General features: G+C 43.0%; 1 protein-coding gene across 1 annotated transcript in view; it reads right to left on the reverse strand.

Annotated features, from left to right (window-relative positions):
- The window catches only part of LOC126162924 (ubiquitin-like modifier-activating enzyme ATG7), a 111,087-nt gene that overhangs the window by 80,333 nt on the left and 6,350 nt on the right, over positions 1–24,404 (reverse strand). Inside the window, exons 4-6 of the mRNA XM_049919742.1 lie at positions 20,216–20,469; positions 6,095–6,322; positions 3,541–3,685 (exon numbers count right to left, since the gene is read on the reverse strand). Coding sequence (XP_049775699.1) covers positions 3,541–3,685; positions 6,095–6,322; positions 20,216–20,469 — 627 coding nt within the window. The remainder of the gene's footprint in view (positions 1–3,540; positions 3,686–6,094; positions 6,323–20,215; positions 20,470–24,404) is intronic.

The following is a 24,404-nucleotide window of genomic DNA, read 5'->3' on the forward strand; positions in this document are numbered from 1 at the left end:
TTGTTAGAAATGGATTCTGGATGCATGATGCACCTCATTCAAAATGGAAGTGATCTGATATTGTCCTTTAAAGATATGCAGAGGTGACATGGCCTCCATCCTTCAGACACTTGTGGTTATCCTGTGCAGTGGTTTTTTGCACGTGGAAATACTGTCTCAACAATACTGACAATCCACTCCAGACAAAGTTTAACTTGGAAAACTGAATTCTTGTGTATTCTCCTATATGCTGTGCCCCATGCCTCTTGCATTATCACAACCCCATGTTCAAACTGGGTAAACATGTGATGTGGAGCCATGATTACAGCAAGCATATCTGTAACAGATGGCTCACATATCATGCCTATACTCACACTTTAAGCATCATCCAACCACAACATTCAGACATCATACATGGCTCATTTTCAGCTGGGATGAACCTTCCTGTGTCTTTTGATCACTAAGTTTATAATGATGTGTATATGTTTACAATGAAGGTACATCATTAGAATACTACTTGACAACTTCTAAGGAACAACTGCCAATTGCTATGTAACCGCAGACAATAGCTACGGAACACCCAACCAATGATAGTAAAATGAAATGTAGACGGCGAGATGTGTTAACTGCACTAAAGCTTGTGCACAAACGTTCTGTACGCATTTGGCAATTCATGCAGCAAGGTGTTTGATGGTTGTTGTGGAACCGATTAGTGAGACATTCTGTGTGGTGTCACAACATGTCTGCAAAACACCATCTGAGTGCTTACGATTGTGGATGAGCAGTCTGATGATTTGAAGTCAGTTAAAGTGTTACTACTATAGCCACAATAACTGGGTGTTTCCAAAAGTGTCATCACACAATAAAAAAAAGCCACTGAAGGTGGAAATGCTATACAAAAGCATGTCAGTAGTCAAATCTGGACCACCGCACCACAAGAGGATTGTGATAGTAAAAGACGAAAAGGATCAGACAGCTCATGCCTAGGCAGATCGCTGGACACATTGCAACCACTACCAGTACAACTGTCTGTCAGAATCATTCTGCTATGATTATGTCAGGATGGTTTATATGCCCAGGAGCCTGTAAAGTGCATCCCACTTCAACCACGACATCACTGAGAAAGAGTTCGTTGGTGTACGGAGCATGTTGGTTGCGGTCAGCAACATTGGCCTAGAGTGGTGTTCTTTAATGATTCCACTTCACAGTGGCAAGTGATTTGGGGCACTAATTACTGTGGAGAGAGAAGGGAACACGTTAAATTCCAAACAATGTTCACAGACATCATCCGTATGGCCTAGGCATTATTGTGTGAGCAGGCATTGTGCATGATGGCCAAACACGGCTGTATATCTTTGCATGAGGTACTGTTACAGTACAGTGGTCTTGCAGGGAGAATATTCTGGATCACGTTCATCTGTTTATGGATGGCAATGCCTGCCCACACAGGAATGTTGAGATTCGGATACACTGGAAAGTAATGGTATTGAATGTATGGAGGAGCCTGGACACTTCCCAAACCTAAACTCTTCAGAGCATACCTGGGATGCTCTTGGCAGATGTGTTTCTCAATGAACATCCTTCCCTTACCCATGCAAGAACTGAAAACAGCCTTGAGAGAGAAGTGGGACAGTATCCCCCAAGACTCCGCAACAGTTTGGTAGCCCAGCATGACTAACAAGTGCAGAATGTGCATTAGTGCCTGAGGAGGCCATATTCTTCACTGAGAGTCTGACCTGTGTCAGACATGAATGTTATTTATATCTGTTATCCTGCTTTCCCATATGATGTAATCTGTACCATTTTTAATTATAAACGGGAAGGTAGATGTAAAGGCATGGAGCAACTGATTGAGTGTGAGTTGGGATACAATTCTGAAATACATTTATTAATATAAGCAATGTTAAGACAATCTTAAGAAAACAGCAATAAAATATGATATTTTGTAAATAGAGACTAGACTCGAACAGACTAATGGATCAATACCAGTGCCACCATAAAAACACAGAAGTTAATAACCACTGATATAGCAGATCCAAATGATCTTTCAACATATCGATCAAAAGCTTTATCAGTAATCCACAAATATTTGGAAAAAAAACCCACATTCAGCACAAAATTAATCATTAACTGACATTAATAAGAAACTAGCCAACAGGCGATAAAATTACTCATTCCATATCACCATTAATCTCATAAACATGAGAAATGGATTTAACGAATTCTCAAAGTGGAAAATTAATAATTAATATCAATGCATTAGAAAGGCTAATTTAGAAAAAATCATCACATCAAGTATTTAGCTAATCAGTCTTAGCCAAATAGTCATACATTACAACCAACACTTTGAAATGCACCGCCTTCAAGAATCCTCGATAGGGAAATAACATGGGTGCATTAAAATGATTCCGTTAAATACATCGTTACCTTGAGTACTTCATGAATTACACTTTGCAGAATGAGCATACACTAAAACAGCACCCTGAGGTTTAAAAGACAAAACATATCTTCCATTACTCTCTGTGTGGCGACAAAAGGGTAAGTACCTCGCACAATCACAAAATGTCTGCACCAGTCATGTCTCACGGAAGTTACACAACTTTCAATGTGTCTTACTTTCCTACTATGACATGCATTCACCTATTACAAGTCTGAAGGGGGACAGATTGCCCCACTGGGTTAATGATACCAATTCAGCCAGGACTAATGCACGCCTCCGAGTACAAAAGTCACACATAGTTCTTGGAGCTGTTCTGCCAAACCACCAGAGTTGACAGACAGCTTGGGCACGAAATTACAGAGACCAGCAATATGGGCACACCACATAATCCACAATCCACAGAAGTTTGCTGTCACATCATAAATGTCCACCTCTATCCTGGCTGTCGCTCCCAGCTCCATTCGTCACTGCACCATCTAGCGCGTGTGACCTCGTCATGCCATTGTGTGGTGTTGACCACGCACTCTATCCTTACAGAAGGAGGAAGATAGAAAATAGGTGGTACCAATGCTGACGTGGTACACTGCACAAAAATTTCTCTGTTCCTTAGCAGCTGTCAAGCAGTGTATATTAGCATATAAACATTATGGAAATTAATATATTATATATTGTGGCATACAGAAGTAAGTACAGAAGATAAACATATGAAACTCCAGAAAAACAACCACACTCATGTAAAAGAAAACTACCAGATCAAGGCTGACAGACGGAAATAGAAAAAGAATCTTCTCTTTAAGTTTTGAGGATTGGGAGAAAAAGTGATAACTTTTCCTTTGATACATCACTAGAATAAATTTTCTTTATCTTGACCCATTATCTGTGTCATGTTTTCTTCTTAATGTGGGATTTGCCAGTTGTTGCATCTGATTTAACATTTGCATTTGTGTTTACGCCACTATGAATGTTTTCATGTTAGCAACTGATAAATACATACTGCTCATACCTTCATGTGATGAAAACCATTAATATTTTTTCAAATATTACAACAAAGCAAATTACTTATCTGCTAACAAGATATATATAAGAAATTAGGTAGGTAGGATGGAATTCACTGAACTAACAAGAAGAGTACGGGCAACGGCACAGCCCAATGTTCCAGCTCCAAGGAGGAGGCAGCGAGTTTGTCGCACCACATCAAGATCCAGATTTGGCACAAGTCGCCACTTCATCAGTTTTAAGTTCAGCTGTACAGATGTTTCAGCAAGCCTGTGTAAAAGGGTTAATAACTTCATTAATTAATAATGAGTACTGAAACTGAATAAGAAGAAATGACAAACATGTACTAGAATGTAATAGCAAAGGCTATACAGAAAAAATTCCTTCAGTTTGCAGCTAAAATGGAAATGAAAGATCAAAAGACACACAAAGCTAGAAAATAAGTTGTTGTTATGCTCCTTGAGGAAGTACACGCCCCTCAAAGTTGCTTCTTATGAATGATTCTGTACGAGTTTTTTTATATTTCTAACTGTTTGACAGCAAGTACGCAGACATGAAATAACTCTTAAGGACACACTAATTACATTTACTAGCTCACACTGAGACTGATCTGCCTCTCTCATATACCAATGGCTCCCCATGGCACAGATTCTGGTACATCAATTGCAAGATCTTTACCCACACGGTTTGCATTATATGAATATTATGAACATAATGTGAAAATATTTAAATTTAGTGATTGGTTATTAGATGTAACACAAAAAGTGAGTACAGAGCAAGGATAGCTCAAATGGTAAATTATGTAGATCTAATACTGAACTTGTTTAAATAACACTGATTGCAGACACATGTTGCTCAAATTGTTTACTTTTCAAACTGAATGTCTTTCCAACCAAAAACCATTCTGAACTGTTGAACTATCCAGCCAAAGGAGGCTGAAAATGGTGCCATTTAAACCCTTTCTATGGCTGCAAGGCAGTGGTCCTACCAAACCCATAATACTGAACATTTGGTCTACTCCAGAAAAGTAAGTCACCAGCCATGCTACCTGACAGCTGTCATGGTCGGAGATGGAATGATGTGAAGGCAAGCTAATAAATGTGGCATTTATTTTCCAATGGGCTGAAGAGCAGCCTGTACAGTTATTGCTAAGCCACTGGCAATGTTGCAAACATTAGTTGTAGAATAAAAATCATTGCAAGCAGATGAGGCAGGATAAAAAGAAAATATTGTAGCAGAACTCATGTAATTCCCTTCACTAGGAACAACAGAAGGGCGAAGCTAGTACTGACATTTAGAAACAAGGATCTAAAGCAACTGTCATATTCTATGTAACAACAATACTTTAAGAAATTAAATGCAGAGGATTACAAAAAATATGTATATGGTACACTGAAGACTGGATAAGGAAGTACTAGATTTGGTAACAGCACATGGGCAATGAGGATATCTTCTAAGTGTAATGACTATCTGATCTAAGGACCATCACACCTAAGTTCACCAGACAAAATATTAGTCCTCCTCTTAAAGCAGTACACTGCTCACTTCAAAGGGATGTTGATGGTGTAGAAATGGTGACCCTCCACTGGTCACCCCAGTTGTGGCAGTCATGTGGTGTGAATGTGCTAGCTGGTTGTATGTAATCAGCTTAGAAAGATTGATCAACATGGAGATGTGATAGAATGGCAGAAAGGAGATACTGTGTTTGAGTGAGCCCATGACTCCACAGTGAATGAAGTTGTCATATCAACTGGTGCATCAATGCAGATTGTCCAACGTGTCAACTGCTGTTATTCTCACACAGGAAGAGACTTACTCATGACTGTCGTGGCCTTTCCCTAGGCAAGTAAATAGTATTGTGGAAGTGCTGGATGTGGACACCTGGTGACATATAGAGGTTTGGGTCAGTTCTGGAGTGGAAAATCCAGGTTCAAGTCCCGGTTTGGCACAAATTTTCCTGTCTCACGAATGAAATGTACAGCTGAAGTCACATTGTATTTGCAGTTTCATACGTTTCTTGTACTTCACTCAGCTGTAGATCGCAGCAGTGCACAGCAGACAATGCATACTAGACTGCCAAATACAGACACTACAAACAGTATTTAAATGACTAGGCAAAGGCACAACAATAACAAGTAAGTCTCCTCCAGTGTGGGAATCACAGCAACTGTGTGCAAATAACAGCTATTGTGCAAGTGCTGGATGTGGACCATGGTGATAAGGAAACTTGGGTCAGTCCTGGAAGCATGCTCAGACAGCAGAATTGGTTAAGGTGACTGCTCACATAAAGTGGGAAATCTAGCAGATATTATGGGAGGTAATTTATACATAACAAGAACAAGAGTGGACCCAGTATCAATCCCCATGCTACACATGTAGTGATTATTCCCCATTCTGAAGATGCTGTTTCATTGTGTACACTGAGTTCTGTAAGGTAACACACTGTCGTTTTAGTTAGATAGGATGAAAACTAGACACCAGTGAGCTCTCCAATACCATCATATTTGAGTTTCTCTAGGACAATTCTGTAACAGCACAACCAGATAACTACTATGACACAATATACACACATATAACTCAGTTTCTTAGTAACTGTTATGTTTTCTGATTTAATAATTTACATTTACAGCCTCAAGAAGTTCCGTGTTTTTTGGAAAAAAAACTCTTTGAGGAACTCACTTGGCAGGATCCATAGAAGCACTGAGTTTGGCAAGTCGAGGACCAAATTTTCCTTTTTCATTGCGTTGCCAACCAATCCATGATGGAGTTATCTTTGGTGGCACATTATCTTCAGTAGGTAGTTCAATGTTTAGTACAAGACTGGAGAATGCAGACCAACTTTGACCATCTCCACATTTTTGTAGGCGTAGAGCTATTAACTGAAGTGGTTTACCTAAAATCTCTTTACTAAAAAGAAACAATATGTATTACACACATTATGTAATGAGAAATTATAACTTAATATATGTTTTGGATTATTTCATCATCTGAAAAGATAGCATGCTAAAGCTGAAGTATGAACGAAGAAAAGTAAGGATCTTACTTTTGTGAAATGGGCATGCAAAAGCAGACTATAGAATGGTACACAAGTAGAGTGAAACACTGGAAAAATTTATCAGTACAGCTCCCTTCAGTGTTTTTTTGATAGTTTACTTAATGATTTATAATGTAACTAGGTAGGTAAAAAATCTACTCACCAAGTGGTGGCAGAAGAACACACATACAAAAAAAGGTTTTAAGTATGCAAGCTTGCAAAGCCAGTGGCTCCTTCTTCCAGCAGAAGAGTTGAAGGGAAGGAAGAGGGTTAAAGGAAAAGGGCTGGAGTGGTTTAGGGAAAGGGGTAGAGTTCGGAAAAGTCACCCAGAATCATGGATCAGAGGAGACTTAGTGTCCGAAGTCTCCCCTGACATGGGGTTCTCGTGGCTTTTCTGAACTCCACCCTTTTCCCTAAACCTATCCAGTCCTTTTCCTTCACCCTTCTTCCTTTCCATTCTGGTGGAAAGAGGAGCCACTGGCTTCAAAAGCTTGCATACTTAAAACAAATACCTAAAAACAAAGATGATGTGACTTACCAAATGAAAGTGGTGGCAGGTCGACAGACACACAGACGAACACAAACATACACACAAAATTCAAGCTTTCGCAAGCTATCGACCTGCCAGCCCTTTTATTTGGTAAGTCTCATCATCTTTCTTTTTAAATATATTTTTCCCACGTGGAATGTTTCCCTCTATTTTATATATATATATCTAAAAAGAAAGATGATGAGACTTACCAAACAAAAGCGCTGGCAGGTCGATACACACACAAACAAACACAAACATACACACAAAATTCTAGCTTTCGCAACCAACAGTTGCCTCATCAGGAAAGAGGGAAGGAGAGGGAAAGACGAAAGGATTTGGGTTTTAAGGGAGAGGGTAAGGAGTCATTCCAATCTGGGAGCGGAAAGACTTACCTTAGGGGGAAAAAAGGACAGGTATACACTCGCACACACACACACATATCCATCCACACATATACAGGCACAAGCAGACATGTCTGCTTGTGTCTGTGTATATGCGGATGGATATGTGTGTGTGTGTGTGTGTGTGTGTGTGTGTGTGTGTGCGCGCGCGAGTGTATACCTGTCCTTTTTTCCTCCTAAGGTAAGTCTTTCCGCTCCCGGGATTGGAATGACTCCTTACCCTCTCCCTTCAAACCCATATCCTTTTGTCTTTCCCTCTCCTTCCCTCTTTCCTGATGAGGCAACCGTTGGTTGCGAAAGCTAGAATTTTGTGTGTATGTTTGTGTTTGTTTGTGTGTCTATCGACCTGCCAGCGCTTTTGTTTGGTAAGTCTCATCATCTTTCTTTTTACACACACACACACACACACACACACACACACACACACACACACACACAGAGATATATATATATATATATATATAATAGAGGGAAACATTCCACGTGGGAAAAATATATCTAAAAAGAAAGATGATGAGACTTACCAAACAAAAGCGCTGGCAGGTCGATAGACATACAAACAAACAGCCTTCTTGGTTACCCGGGCCTGCCAACCCAAAGTTTGGTACAGATTTATTGATGACATTTTCATGGTCTGGACTCACAGTGAAGAAGAACTCCAGAATATCCTCTCCAACCTCAACTCCTTTGGATCCATCAGATTCACCTGGTCCTACTCTAAATCCCATGCCACTTTCCTTGACGTTGACCTCCACCTGTCCAATGGCCAGCTTCACACGTCCGTCCACATCAAACCCACCAACAAGCAACAGTACCTCCATTATGACAGCTGCCACCCATTCCACATCAAACGGTCCCTTCCCTACAGCCTAGGTCTTCGTGGCAAACGAATCTGCTCCAGTCCGGAATCCTTGAACCATTACACCAACAACCTGAAAACATCTTTTGCATCCCGTAACTACCCTCCCGACCTGGTACAGAAGCAAATAACCAGAGCCACTCCCTCATCTCCCCAAACCCGGAACCTTCCACAGAAGAACCCCAAAAGTGCCCCACTTGTAACAGGATACTTTCCGGGAGAGGGAAGGAGAGGGAAAGACAAAAGGATATGGGTTTGAAGGGAGAGGGTAAGGAGTCATTCCAATCTGGGAGCGGAAAGACTTACCTTAGGGGGAAAAAAGGACAGGTATACACTCGCACACACACACACATATCCATCCACACATATACAGGCACAAGCAGACATGTCTGCTTGTGTCTGTGTATATGCGGATGGATATGTGTGTGTGTGTGTGTGTGTGTGTGTGTGTGTGTGTGTGTGTGTGTGTGTGTGTGTGCGCGCGAGTGTATACCTGTCCTTTTTTCCTCCTAAGGTAAGTCTTTCCGCTCCCGGGATTGGAATGACTCCTTACCCTCTCCCTTCAAACCCATATCCTTTTGTCTTTCCCTCTCCTTCCCTCTTTCCTGACGAGGCAACCGTTGGTTGCGAAAGCTAGAATTTTGTGTGTATGTTTGTGTTTGTTTGTGTGTCTATCGGGGACTCACAGTGAAGAAGAACTCCAGAATTTCCTCTCCAACCTCAACTCCTTTGGTTCCATCAGATTCACCTGGTCCTACTCCAAATCCCATGCCACTTTCCTTGATGTTGACCTTCACTTGTCCAATGGCCAGCTTCACACGTCCGTCCACATCAAACCCACCAACAAGCAACAGTACCTCCATTACGACAGCTGCCACCCATTCCACATCAAACGGTCCCTTCCCTACAGCCTAGGTCTTCGTGGCAAACGAATCTGCTCCAGTCCAGAATCCCTGAAGCATTACACCAACAACCTGACAACAGCTTTCGCATCCCGCAACTACCCTCCCGACCTGGTACAGAAGCAAATAACCAGAGCCACTTCCTCATCCTCTCAAACCCAGAACCTCTCACAGAAGAACCACAAAAGTGCCCCACTTGTGACAGGATACTTTCCGGGACTGGATCAGATTCTGAATGTGGCTCTCCAGCAGGGATACGACTTCCTCAAATCCTGCCCTGAAATGAGATCCATCCTTCATGAAATCCTCCCCACTCCACCAAGAGTGTCTTTCCGCCGTCCACCTAACCTTCGTAACCTCTTAGTTCATCCCTATGAAATCCCCAAACCACCTTCCCTACCCTCTGGCTCCTACCCTTGTAACCGCCCCCGGTGTAAAACCTGTCCCATGCACCCTCCCACCACCACCTACTCCAGTCCTGTAACCCGGAAGGTGTACACAATCAAAGGCAGAGCCACGTGTGAAAGCACCCACGTGATCTACCAACTGACCTGCCTACACTGTGATGCATTCTATGTGGGAATGACCAGCAACAAACTGTCCATTCGCATGAATGGACACAGGCAGACAGTGTTTGTTGGTAATGAGGATCACCCTGTGGCTAAACATGCCTTGGAGCACGACCAGCACATCTTGGCGCAGTGTTACACCGTCCGGGTTATCTGGATACTTCCTACTAACACCAACCTATCCGAACTCCGGAGATGGGAACTTGCTCTTCAATATATCCTCTCTTCCCGTTATCCACCAGGCCTCAATCTCCGCTAATTTCAAATTTCCGCCACTCATACCTCACCTGTCATTCATCAACATCTTTGCCTCTGCACTTCTGCCTCGACTGACATCTCTGCCCAAACTCTTTGTCTTTAAATATGTCTGCTTGTGTCTGTATATGTGTGGATGGATATGTGTGTGTGTGCGAGTGTATACCCGTCCTTTTATCCCCCTAAGGTAAGTCTTTCCGCTCCCGGGACTGGAACGACTCCTTACCCTCTCCCTTAAAACCCACATCCTTTCGTCTTTCCCTCTCCTTCCCTCTTTCCTGATGAGGCAACAGTTTGTTGCGAAAGCTTGGATTTTGTGTGTATGTTTGTGTTCGTTTGTGTGTCTGTCGACCTGCCAGCACTTTCATTTGGTAAGTCACATCATCTTTGTTTTTAGGTATATTTTTCCTTCGTGGAATGTTTCCTTCTATTATATATATATATATATATATATATATACGATGTGACTTACCAAATGAAAGTGCTGGCAGGTCGACAGACACACAAACATACACACAAAATTCAAGCTTTCGCAACAAACTGTTGCCTCATCAGGAAAGAGGGAAGGAGAGGGAAAGACGAAAGGATGTGGGTTTTAAGGGAGAGGGTAAGGAGTCATTCCAGTCCTGGGAGCGGAAAGACTTGGGAAAAAGGGACGGGTATACACTCGCACACACACATATCCATCCACACATATACAGACACAAGCAGACATATTTGGTCTTTAAATATGTCTGCTTGTGTCTGTATATGTGTGGATGGATATGTGTGTGTGTGCGAGTATATACCCGTCCCTTTTTCCCCCTAAGGTAAGTCTTTCCGCTCCCGGGACTGGAATGACTCCTTACCCTCTCCCTTAAAACCCACATCCTTTCGTCTTTCCCTCTCCTTCCCTCTTTCCTGATGAGGCAACAGTTTGTTGCGAAAGATTGAATTTTGTGTGTATGTTTGTGTGTCTGTCGACCTGCCAGCACTTTCATTTGGTAATTCACATCATCTTTGTTTTTAGGTGTATTTTTCCTATGTGGAATGTTTCCTTCTATTATTGTGTGTGTGTGTGTGTGTGTGTGTGTGTGTGTGTGTGTGTGTGTGTGTGTGTGTGTGTGTGTGTTCTTCCATTCCCACTTAGTGAGTAGATTTTTTATCTATCCAGTTACATTATATTGTCAAAAACTGATTATTTTCATTGTTACTTAGTGAATCAGATTTTCTCAACATGTAACAACAACTCCCAGTCACATGATTGAGACACACTGTTACTGCAGGTCTTAGATTTGACAGCAACAGCATGCTGCTCTCTACATACATTAGATGATGTGTGCTGACAAAGTATGTAGTATACAACAGGACCCACAGGCTGTGGGACAACTGTGACTCCTATATGCACTCTTCTGCATCCGTGGGAAATGCTGCAGAGAGCATGACTCCAGATACTTGTAGTGACCGGTCAGTTTGTTACTGAACAACTTCCACCTTGTATAGCTGCTGTTTATTTGCAGCAAGTCATATAAAGTAATGGCAGCATAGTTCATCACGACCTTAGGTTACAACAGTATTTCAGTCAAATAAATTTCCACTACAAATTTGATACACATCCTGCTATTACATTTTAACACAATGTTACTCATTTTTGTTTCCTTAATTACTCCTAATGTATTTGAACATTTTACAGATAGGTATCCTACATGTTATACATGCAGGAAATTACAAAATGGTATTTTTCCAGGTTAGACTGAGGGTTCACTGAAAGTAACCATTAGTGCCAGGCAATTTATCTCAGAGGATCTCTGAATCCCTGGGATTTATAGGGAAATCTTGTAACAACCACACTATCTGGGCACGCCTTAAATAGTGACCAAGAGAACATTTGGTTGGCTGGTTGGATTGGAGAAGGGATCAAACTATGTGGTCATCAGTCTCTCCGACCTTGGGATAACTAAAACCGATAAAACCTCACACTATAAGAGGGAACTACAATGGCCATAAAATTACAAACTATTGACAGAGTAGGAAGGAAGAAGGCAGAAGAAGAAAGGAGGGAAAGAAAGCAATGAATGACAGCAGCATGAAGAAAGAAGCACAGGTAGACAAGGTAGACACTCAAGATAAAACAGACTCCATAAGGAGAGAAGTGGGAAGACAGATGGCTGGGGTGAACCACCAAGCCCAATCAAAGCCAGTCCAATCGGGGCGAAGGTGGGAGCAAGACAGCCTGCCATCCCCTCCACACACCAATAAGGTTGAAGGATTCCACCCTTAAATAAAGCAATAAAAACCACATCAAAAAACTGTAAAATGAGACCAGCTGCTGAGGCATTGTCAGCTAACACCAGGGGTTGCGAGTCAGGAAAGCCAGAATTCTGTCGCATGACAGTTAAGTTGGGACAGTCCATTAAGAGGTGAACCACAGTCAACATCAATCCACGACGACAGAGAGGGGGGTCCTCACAACAGAGGAGATAGCTGTGAGTCAGCCAAGCATGGCTGATGCAGAGCCAGCAAAGGACGACAGAGGCCTTATGAGAGGCCGGTAAGGAGGACCGCCACATAGTTGTAGAATCCTTTATCATCCTGAGCTTGTTCAGAGAAGAAAGAGTGTACCATTCTGCATTCCAAAGTCCCAAAACCTGATGACGTAATGCCAAGTGAAGATCTATTTCAGGAATGCCAACAGCAAGTTAGTAGCCAATTTAGCCAGTTGATCAGCAAGTTCATTGCCATGGATCCCAACATGGCCTGGGGTCCAAATGAAAACCACTGAGTATCCATGTTGATCAAGAAGAGAAAGGGAGTCCTAGATAGCTATGACCAACAGATGGCGAGGGAAGCACTGGGTGATAGCTTGCAAACTACTCAAGGAGTCACTACAGATAGTGAAGGACTGTCCTGAGCAGAAGCGGATACGGTCCAGTGCATGCAAGATGGCTCTCAATTCTGCAGTAAAAACACTACAGCCATCTGGCAAGGAACGAAGTTCCTTGTGTCTCGCATAGGTGTAAGCATAACCAGTGTGACCAGCAATCATGGAGCCATCAGTATAAATCACTTCTGAACCCTGGAATGAATTGAGGAGACAGTAGAATTGGTGGTGAAGGGCCTCCGGAGGGACAGAATCCATTGAATTCATGGAGAGATCAAGACAGAGCTGTGGCCGAGAGATGCACCACAGAGGGGTACGTGTGTGAGCGGAGAAAAGAGGCGTTACAGGGAAGTGCTGGAGCTCAGAAAAGAGCAACTGAATGCGGGCAGCCATGGTAAGCCCACATTGTGGCCGCCACCGCTGCGGGAGGTTGATCTCCATGTCTGGATAAAGGAGACCATATTTAAGTCATACCCCACGATGGCGGATGGAGTCTAGTATCTGGAATGTCACAGGTGACGCAGAACCATAGACAGGACTCCTGTAGTCTAAACGAGACTGGACCAGTGCTTTGTACAATCACAGTAGAATAGAGCAGTCTGCACCCCAGGTGGTATTGCACAGACATCTAAGAACATTGAGATGTAACCAGCATGTCCTCTTCAGCTGGCGAAGATGAGGAAGCCATGTCAACTGGGAATCGAAGACCAGACCCAAGAAGCGATGGGCGTCCACCGCCTCGAGGGACTGGCCATCGAGGAACAGGTCCAGATGGGGATGGACTGTACAGCAACAGCAGAAATGCACGACACACAACTTGGCCACCGAAAACTGAAAACCATGGGAGAGAGCCCAAGATTGCGAGAGGTGGACTGCCCCCTGTAGACGGCATTCTGCAGCTCCCATGACGGAGGAAGCAACGTACACTCATGCTCATAAATTGAGGATAATGATGATACATGGTGAAACAATGGTCTGGTTGGTGGTTTGCGGGTTTAAATCACCTCAGGGTACGACCATGTGGTGCATTTGACCTGCGGTCGTCGCACAGTGGCGCTGGCAGCAGTCCACATACACAGAGGTGTGTTGGTGCATGTCAGAGTATGGTGCAGCGAGTAAGTGTGCAGATGTTTTCAGACGTGATAATGGTGATTGTGTGTTGAAAACGGCTCAAAGAACACACATATTGATGGCGTTATGAGGGGTAGAATACTAGGGTGACTGGAGGCTGGTCAAACACAGCAGGTCATAGTACAGGTCCTCCGTGTGCCACAAAGTGTGCTCTCAAGATTATGGCAATGATTCCAGCAGACAGGAAATTGTCCAGGATGTCCACAGTATACAATACCACAAGAAGATCGATATCTCACCATTAGTGCCTGCAGACGGCCACGGAGTACGGCAGGTAGCCTCGCTCAGGACCTTACTGCAGCCACTGGAACAATTGTCTGCAGACACACAGCCTACCGTTGACTGAGCAGACGTGGTTTATTCGCCTGGAGACCTGTAAGGTGCATTCCACTGACCCCTGGTCACAGAAGAGCCAGTAATGCCTGGTGTCAAGAACACAGTATATGGTCATTGGAACAGTGTTCCCAGATTATGTTCACAGACGAGTCCAGGTATAGTCTGAACAGTGATTCTCACTGGGTTTTCATCTGGTGTGAACCAGGAACCAGATACCAACCTCTTAATGTCCTTGAAAGGGACCTGTATGGAGGTCGTTGTTTGATGGTGTGGGGTGGGATTATGATTGGTGCACGTACACCCCTGCATGTCTTTGACAGAAGAACTGTAACAGGTCAGGTGTATAGGGACATCATTTTGCACCAGTATGTCTGCCTTTTCAGGGGTGAGTGGCTCCCACCTTCCTCCTGATGGATGATAATACATGGCCCCACTGAGCTGCCATCATGGGTGAGAGCCTCGAAACAGAAGATATCAGGCGAATGAAGTGGCCTGCCTGTTCTCCAGACCTAAACCCCATCGAGCACGTCTGGGATGCTCTCAGTTGACATATCGCTGCATGTATTCAAACCCCTGTGACATTTCAGGAGCTCTGACAGGCACTGGTGCAAGAATGGGAGGCTATACCCAAGCAGCTGCTCAACCACCTGATCCAGAGTATGCCAACTCGTTGTGCGGCCTGTGTACGTGTGCATGGTGATCATATCCCATACTGATGTCAGGGTACATGCGCAGGAAACAGTGGCATTTTGCAGCATGTGTTTTGGGATGGTTTTCTCGACATATAACCAATACCGTGCACTTACAGATCTGTGCTGTTTGTTTTCCCTATGTGTCTGTGCTATTAGCAGCAGTTTTGTGTAGTGCCATGTTATGTGGCACCACATTCTACAATTATCCTTAATTTATGAGCATGAGTGTAGATACAAAAATCGTCAGCATACAAAAAGGGGGACACTGTCAGCCCAGCAGCCACCACCAGTCCATTAATGGCTACAAGAAAGAGAGGGACGCTCAGCAAGGAAACCTGTGGAACCCCATTTTCTTGCAGATGGGAAGTGCTGTAGGTGGAACCAATTTGGACCCGGAAAGAGTGGCAAGAAAGAAAGTTACGGATAAAAACAAGCAGAGTGCCACGAAGGCCCCATTCGTGAAGGGTGGTGAGGATCTGGTGACGCCAGGTGGTGTTGTAGGCTTTATGAAGGTCAAAGAAGACTGCAATGTGTGCCGATGGACAAAAGCTGACTGGATAGCAGACTCCAGGTGGACCAAGTTCTTCATCATAGAGTGGCCACAGTGAAAACCACCTTGAGTCGATGATAAAAGGTTGTGGGATTCAAGCCACTGACTCACCAGGCATTCAAGGAGCTTGCAGAGGGTGTTGGTAAGGCTAATTGGACAGTAGCTATCCAACTGAAGAGATGGCTTCCCAGGCTTCAACACCAGAATAACAGTGCTTTCCTGCCACAGGGTAGGAAATACCCCCTCACTCCACAGACGGTTGAAAAGGGTCAGTATACGACGGTGGCCAGCCACCGATAAGTGTTGCAGCATTTGGTTATGCATCTAATCCGGTCCAGGAGCCATGTCAGGACAAAGGGCGAGGGCACTGGTGAATTCCCACTCGCTAAATGGGGCTCTAAGCAGCGAGAAACAAAAGACAAAGGCAGTCGTTCCGAGCACTCTTTCACTCTTTCAGGAGGAGGAATGTGGGCAGATACTGAGTAGATGCAGAGGCTTGGGCACAGTATTGAGCGAAATGCTCTGCGACAGAGTCCGGATGGGTAAGGACAACACCATGCACAGAAATTCCTGCAATGCCGGTGGGAGGACGAGGGCCAAAAATTCGCCTGAGTTTCGCCCAGACTTGTGAAGAGGGGGTGTGTGGTCCTATGGCAGCCACATATTGTTCTCAGCAAATCAGTTTCTGAAATTTGATTAATGCGCCCAGGTGCGGAGTTGTTTAAAGACTAGAAGGAGAGCGGTATAAGGGTGCCACTTGAAGTGTTGATGAGCATGGCAGCGGTCATTTATGGCCACAGCAATTTCCACAGTCCACCAAGGGACCATCTTCCGACGGGGGGAATCTGAGGAAGAAGGGATGGCTGAAACAGCTGCGGAAAGAATGGCGGCAGTCAAAGTCTGTGTAGATTCATCAATACTGCTGGTGATAGTACAAGGAGGAATGGTAGCAGAGGAGAAGGCACCCCTATCAGCTGTAGAGAATGCCCACCTGGGAGGGTGATGGAGCGAGATACACTGAAGGAAGGTCAAAACAATCGGGTAATGATCGCTATCACATAAGTCATCGTGGACACCTCACTGAATGGAGGGAAGAAGGCCGGGACTGCAAATGGAGAGGTCAATGGCAGAGAAAGTGCTGTGTGCCACACTAAAGTGGGTGGGAGCATTGGTGTTTAGCAGACAGAGGTCAAGCCCTGCCAGAACAGCTTCAACTGTCCTGCCCAGGGCAGTAGTTGTGTAACTACCCCAAAGAGGGTTGCTGGCATTAAAGTCCCCTGGAAGCAGGAAGGGAGAAGGGAGTTGTTGAAGAAGGGTGGTTAGGGCAAGGGATAAAGGGCGGCCTGTCAGGTGGGAGGTAGAGATTACAGATTGTGATTGGAGTGGCCAGATGGACCCTGACAGTAATTGCTTCCCGAGTGGTATGGAGGGGAACCCATTTACTAACAATGTCCTTGTGGACCAAGGTGCAAACACCACCAGAAGCCCACAAGGGGCCGGTTCGGTTACGACAGAAAAGGTGGAACCCATGAAGGGTGGGTGAGTAAGAATTGACAAAATGGGTCTCCTGGAGAGCAATGCAAGCAGCAGAGTAGGAGGAAAGAAGGGGCTGCAACTCCGGGAGGTGACACAATTATCCATTACAATTCCACTGGAGGATTCTCAAGCTGGAATCCAAATGGGAAGCAAACAGACCAGAGCTGGTCACTCCGCTGAGTCGCCATCCATCACGATAAGGATGGGGTAATGTCCATATAGTTGGGGGTCAAACTCTGTTGGTTCATTGGCTGGAGGAGGGGAAGGCACCACCTCATGGGGTACCAGAGGGGCCTTGCTCTTGTTCTTGTGTTTCTGCTTCTTCTCTTGTGAAGGAAGAGAAGGGCAGACCGCAGCAAGGTCAGGCATCAAATTACACCTAACAATCTTGGCGCCCACTGGCCGCAGACCATGCGGCTGATGTGGAGCTGCAGGTCGCCTTTCAGGGGGGGGTACCAGGAAGAGGAGTCCCGGGAGAGAGCTCCAGCACCAGCGGCTGCCGAAGGAGGGGAGCACTTCTCCAGCGGGGGAGCAGCACTCGAAGTGGTGGGTGTGGGAACTGATGGGGAGGGGGAAGGGGAGTGGGAGCAGGAGGGTGAAGAGGAAGGTGCAGTACAAATGGGGTGGGGCTGGGAAGAGGAGTGGGTAGGAGGGGGATGGACATAACTGAAGCAAAAGTAGAAGTTATAGGCACGGGATGGAGCTGGTCATACTTTCAACAAGCCTCAGTGTAGGTAAGTTGATCTAAGGTCTTATATTCTTGAATCCACTGTTCTTTCGGGGAGCACAGGTAGTCTCCTCATGGAGGGGCGCCCACAGTCACTGCAGAGGGGATCATGGGTGCAGTGGGAAGACGTGTCCAAACTATAAGCATTTAAAGCACATCAGTGGTGGAATGTAAGTTTTTATATCACAATGATACACCATCACCTTAACCTTCTCTGCGAGTATATTCTGCTTGAAAGTCAGGATAAAGGCACCTGTATCGGTGTGATTATTTTTAGGGCCTCGTTGTACACGGCGGATAAATCAAACTCCTCACCGCTCAAGGTTTGCACGGAGCTCCTTGTCAGTTCGGAGAAGAAGATCCTGGTGGAAAATGATGCCCTGTACTGAGTTCAAGGATAGGTGGGGTGCGACAGAGACTGCAATGTCCCCGAGATGGTCACAAGCATGCAGGGCTTCAGAATGGGCAGCAAAAGATGTCTTTATGAGCAAAGAACTGGACCGCGTTTTACTCAAGGATTCCACTTCACCACACTTATCTTCAATTGTCTACATGGAAAACAAAGGCTTGGTCATGGCAAAACTTCCACCATCTGTCCTGGTACAAACCAGGTACCGAGTTTCAACCCAAGCCGGCGAGCTTGACCCTCTTCCCAGGGGGTGGCCAGGGAGGGGAAGGCCGAAGGATCAGAAGGAGTGTCATGTCTTCTATCAGTCTGAGAGATGGCCACAGAATGGCCAGGATGTTGACACTTTTGTCACTTCATGTGCAAGGTGTCCGCCCTAGTACCACACACTCTGACCAGGGGCTCACCCTGTTGGCGCCACCCAGCCACAGCAAGGGCCGTCTGGCATGGCGGCCATTGCCGGGAGTTCTGATGCCCCAAAGTGATGAGCATTGATTCCTTGGCACACACAAGGTGTTAACAACTCAGGTACTAGCAGTGTGATCCCTGTGTTGTCAGGGGGCTCAGCCAAGTGGATACGTAACAGCCCCACCACACAGACTGGCACCTTGCTGGTGACCTAGCAGGAAGGGGGCCAGGGTGCAAGGGGAAAAGGGAGGGGGAGAGGAGCCTGCACCATGGAAACTAGGTTGGGATTTCTTCCGCAAATGGCTCACACTGAACGGAAAATATTTCAATATAAAGAAGTCCACCAAGAGGGAAGGGAGGGGGCAGGAAGAAAGGTGCAAGGACAAAGAAGGAGAGGAACAGGGATGGTAATGCAGTCTGGAAAAAGGAAGAAGGCTGCAATAGCTTGGGGGTCCCGTGCACGCTAGACACGTACCCACAAAAGGGACTGTGGGCCGCCTGGGGGGAAGAGAACACTTGGTACTCTGTTTCTCTCCTTGGCTTGGAAACCCTAGAGACAGTTCTTTTCTATATATATAAATTTCACACCTGTGGAGAAAAGATCTTAGCGTGTGGGTCTGTTCTGAAATGAAAACTTTCACTCTCTGGAAGAGAAGTCAGCAAAGTGAAAAATGTTGACACGTTGCAACTGTGTCCCAGAAGATGAATTAAATCTGAATTTATTTCTTCAAATGTGGTGTTCCGTCACAGACAGCATCAGTGCTTTACCACGTTACTAGCTTCAGTTATAAACAATACAATGGTTGTAGTCAAGTCTTTCCTGGCATAACATTTTATCCTTTATGATAAGCAGTAGAGTTTCTGAGGAGTTCAGAAGAGTATGTACAAATATAAATTAAAAATATAAAATGATTAAGGTTTTTAAATCAGAGTTTTTTAAAAAAAATTAAATTATATAAATAATTTGCATGCACTCAAAAAATTCTATTTCTTATGCTACAACATCGATAACTCAGCTCTTGAAATTCACAAAGTGGTCACATTATTGTTTTTTTTATATTACTTGCCAAATATTGATTTGAAATGATGTATATTGAAACTACGAACTGGTCTGTGATACAAACACAGATATGTTCATAAACAACTCATTCTTTATATTATTACAGATGTCAGTTTATACCTGTTCCTTAATTTACAAAGAGCCGAGGTCAATGAAATTACTACTATTTCTTGGTGGACAATTTCATTTTGTCACAATGCATTAGATGGATTAGAAATAAGCATTACTTAAAAGACATCAATAAACACTGATGATGGAAATTGAACAAAATAGTAAGTGAAAAAGAAACCAGTAGTATTTCACTGCCTGAAATTAATACTGCTTTGTTATGAAGTTACTGATTACTGAGAAGTCTTGTACTCAATATATGACATCAGTCAGCCACAGAAAAATTTCAACTTTAAAGAATTAAAATATTTTTAACACAATATAATCAAGAATGAAGACCAAACTTTGTTTCCATTACTATTGTACTTTAAGAGATAAATTCAGTGAGAGAAAAATCACAAATTACAATTCAGGCAAACTCCTAGACAACATACCAGTGGTAGATGACAAGGGCCAGTAGGTTCCGTAATGGCCATCCAGGATTAGCAGGTAATACTGATGGATCAGCAAACCCAAGATACAATCCATTTGTTATATTATTTTCATTTTCTATATGACATTCTTGTTTCAGTAAATCAATGTCACATAGCGGAAGTATGGAAACTTTACCACTTTGTACTTGTACTAAGAAAAATGGACGTTGTTTCCAGTCTTTAATATTCGTATAGGCATCCAGAAGTTGCTGCATCTAATGAGATAAGCAATGTACATATAAGTTCATGTTCTTAATGCTCATATGAGCATACATAAATATGTAGTAAAACTGTCTCGGAGAGGAAGTCACCTGGAATGACACTGAGTACTTGCTTTTTTGACAGCTTAAATTTTCTTATCAGAGGTAAAATTCTGACCACTGTCAAGATGCACAGAGTTCTTTACACAAAAAGTTGGCATTGTTTCAATTGATTAGTTGTTAGCTACAAAAAAATAGATGACTCAGAATTTTTTTCGATTATGGAGAGGATCACTTAATGATGAAGCTACTAATTAACAGGTTTCCTAAAAAAGTTCAGTTTTCTTGATTGGTCTGATTTGATTTCTTACTTGATCATGTTGATTACATATTATACAAATGGTGTACAAGTAATATAGGACAAGTCAAGTGAAATAATAGAAAATTATGTGAGCATTTTATATATTATACAAATACTTACATTATGAAAAGGATATTTGTTTACATATATGGGAGATGCTGAATTGCAGACAGGCACAACAAAAAGACTGTCTGAGAGTGAGCTTTTGATGAACAAGGCCTTTGTCGAAAACAGACAACACACACTCTATGTGTGTACGTGTGTGCATATATGTATGTGTGTGTGTGTGTGTGTGTGTGTGTGTGTGTGTGTGTGTGTGTGTGTGTTGTCTTGTTGGCCAAAAGCTCAATTTATGACAGTCTTTTTGTTGTGCTTATCTGTGACTTAGCATCTCTGCTACATGGTGAGTAGCAACTATCCTTTTCATAATACTGTCACATTCCATCTTGGATTTTCCACTGTTGGATACAAGTACCTATTTTCTATGAATGATTGTTTGCGGACAATATTAAAACCTGCATTTCACTGGTATAAGTTCAGGTGTCCACATTTTAACTTATGACATAAATAAATTTACATTTTATCATTATAATTTATGGCAGAAATACACAATTTTGTTGCATTTCATCCTGATTTTCCTTTGTTCAATTTTGTCTTCATGATTTAAATATAGATTTTATTTTAAGAATGTTTTTTCGTTATTTAATCTAAGTGGTTTTCCCTATTTTGACTCAAAAGGTTGTTTTATTCCACTACGAATTAATTCATTTTATGATAAGCTTGTTCTCTGAGGAATGTTTTTAGTTTCCCTTGGAATATCTGTACGCTATTAATTTCCTTTTTTATACTGATGGGAAGCTTAGTTGCTCCCCTATGGAATTTAGTGAGAGTTGCAGAGACTTGGTTGAAATTTTTCCCCAATCTCGTGTTATTCTTGTGAATGTCACAGGTCCCCCCCCCCCTCCCCCTCCCCCCCAGAATAATTCCTTGTTGCTGGCTACAAACATCAGTGAATATATCAAACAATGGAAACCCCAGATAGAAGTATCAACAATGTGCTGCTTACCATGAAGAAGACATGTTAGGCATTGAGTATACATATTGATCTGTAAAAGTAAATATTCTGAGAGTCTTAGAGAGAGACCACTGCAGGATGTTCTGTTAGAGAACCCACATATTAACCTCACTGCTTGTTTTTGCTGTTTGAACACTTTTTCAACTCCTGTAGCATTTCCCCGGAAGATAATATTATAGGACAGAACAGAACAGAAATATGCAAACTATGACAAGAGCAATATTTCTCTGCCAACAATGTGAGAAATAGTTCTGAGGGAAAACCACGCTGTGCTAAGTTTTTTGACCAGCTGATCAACTTGCTCTTTCCATCCAAGCTATCTGTCTATCTGGATGCCTATGAATTGTGTATGAATGGTTTCATAAATTTTTTGGATATTGATCTCCATTTCAGGAAGTTGAAGTCTTTTATGTACTGTCTGAAACTGTATAATGTTAGTTTTTCAAAATTTAGGGTTAGGCTATACGGTATGAACCATTTGTGTACTTGGTTAGTGACTGACAGGGCTGTATCCTGCATTGCGGAGTTGGGACCCTTGATCAGAATAATTGTATCATCTGCAAACATGACTATTTTTGCTCTGCCATTAATTGTAACTGGTAGATCATTAATGTAGATCAGGAAAGTCAGTGGCCCAAGGACTGAGCCCTGGGGAACTCCATATTTTATGAGGTGTGATTGGAAAGTTTTAAGAATGGATCCGCTACTGCTTACTGGTTTGGTGGGCAGGTACACGGGGGTGGGGAGTGAGTCATTGCCTTGTCCTTGAACGTCCTCTGACAGGAAACTGTGTTTCCTTTATTCAGTTCATTGAGGCAGCTGGTTGAGTGTGTGTCTGTTAGGGCTTGTTGCCGCATTCTGTCTGTGTGAAAATGGATGTAAAAAGGGACCAATGAGTTTGTGTGAAATTTTGTTTAAAACCGAGAAATCAGCTTCTGAGACTTACCAACTATTAAAAACAACCTTTGGAGATAATTGTATGAGTCAGTCAAATGTTTTTGGCTGGTTCAAAAGATATAAAAAGGGTCGTGAATCATTTGAAGATGAACCACTGTCCGGCCATCCTTCCACCTCAAAAACAAATGAAAATGTGAAAGTTTGTGACTTAGTGTGCTCTGATCATAGATTTACAATTAGGGAGATGGCTGATGAACTTAATTTAAGTTTCTATGTAGTTCAGTCAGTTTTTAACCGAAGATCTGAACATGCGTCGAGTGTCTGCAAATTCATTCAAAAAGTGTTGTCAAATGACCAGAGACAATACCAATTTGAAGTGTGCCAAGAACTGTTTAATCAGACTAAAAATGACCCAGATTTGTTAATAGGATAATTAAAGGTGACAAATAGTGAGTATATGAATATGATCCTGAAACCAAAGTATAGTCTTTGCAGTGGAAGACCCCAGGTTCACCAAGACCAAAAAAAGCACGGCAAAGTCTGTCGAAGGTGAAGACAATGTTGACGACTTTTTCGATTCTACCGGTAGTGTGCAGCATGAATTTAACCCTGGATGATAGACAATTAACCAGGAATACTACAAATGTGTCCTTGAGCATTTGCACGAAAAGGTGTGGAAGAAAATGCCTGCATTGTGGAAAGACAGGAGTTGGGTGCTACACCATGAAAATGCTCTGGCTCATCGTGCCTTTCACTGCTAGGTTTGTTCCAGCCCTATGTTCTACACCTAAGTCTTTCTTTTTAGCACATGATATTTTGATACCAGCTGTTATCCACACTTTCCTCCCACAACAGGTTGATATTTTAATCTTTCTTTGGGGGAAGTAGGCTTCAAAATGTTTGAGAAATAAATCCAGGAATGAACAGAATTTCTCATTCATTGTAACTGCCTGGTACACTTCCTCCCATTGCTCGTGTTGTGATTAATGTACCCAGAATGTAATAACATCAATCTGTGGAAACATAGATGGACCAAACATATTAACGCATAACCTTGCAGCAATAAGAATCAATAAAATCATGCTGAGTTTTCAGCTGTGCCAAGTGTTTAAATTTCTACGACCTTTCAACAGCTCACTTCTTAGCCACTGTTAAGCAGTACCTGACTGGTAAATCTGATACTGCTTGCTCTCGTCCCTGTAAAATTGTGTTTACAATCATTGTCTTGCTAAGCAGAAGAGGTCAGTGACTTAAATTATGAGCCTAATTTTTCTTGGAAAGTATTTAGACTCGTTGACATCAGTTCCTGTGTGTTAGGAGTAACATCGGCATTATCTCCTGAACACGCATCTAGTGTTGCAGTGACTGTTACTGTGTTCGGCACTTCATGCTTCCTGTATGTGTTTATGAATGTTAATATGTGATACTTCAACCTTAAGTAAAGAAATTCTGACACAAAAAGTACCATTTATTAAATATCTTCACAAAGCCTACAGCCAATGACAGACACTTCAGATCATTTGAGGATGGATATGCAAGCAGGTGGTCTCCAAGGAACAGAAAAATAATTTTGTGTTGTTGAAGAGAGACAACATTAAATCAGTATTGAGGTTTCCA

Source organism: Schistocerca cancellata, chromosome 2 (genome assembly GCF_023864275.1).
Source record: "Schistocerca cancellata isolate TAMUIC-IGC-003103 chromosome 2, iqSchCanc2.1, whole genome shotgun sequence".
Lineage (NCBI taxonomy): Eukaryota > Metazoa > Arthropoda > Insecta > Orthoptera > Acrididae > Schistocerca > Schistocerca cancellata.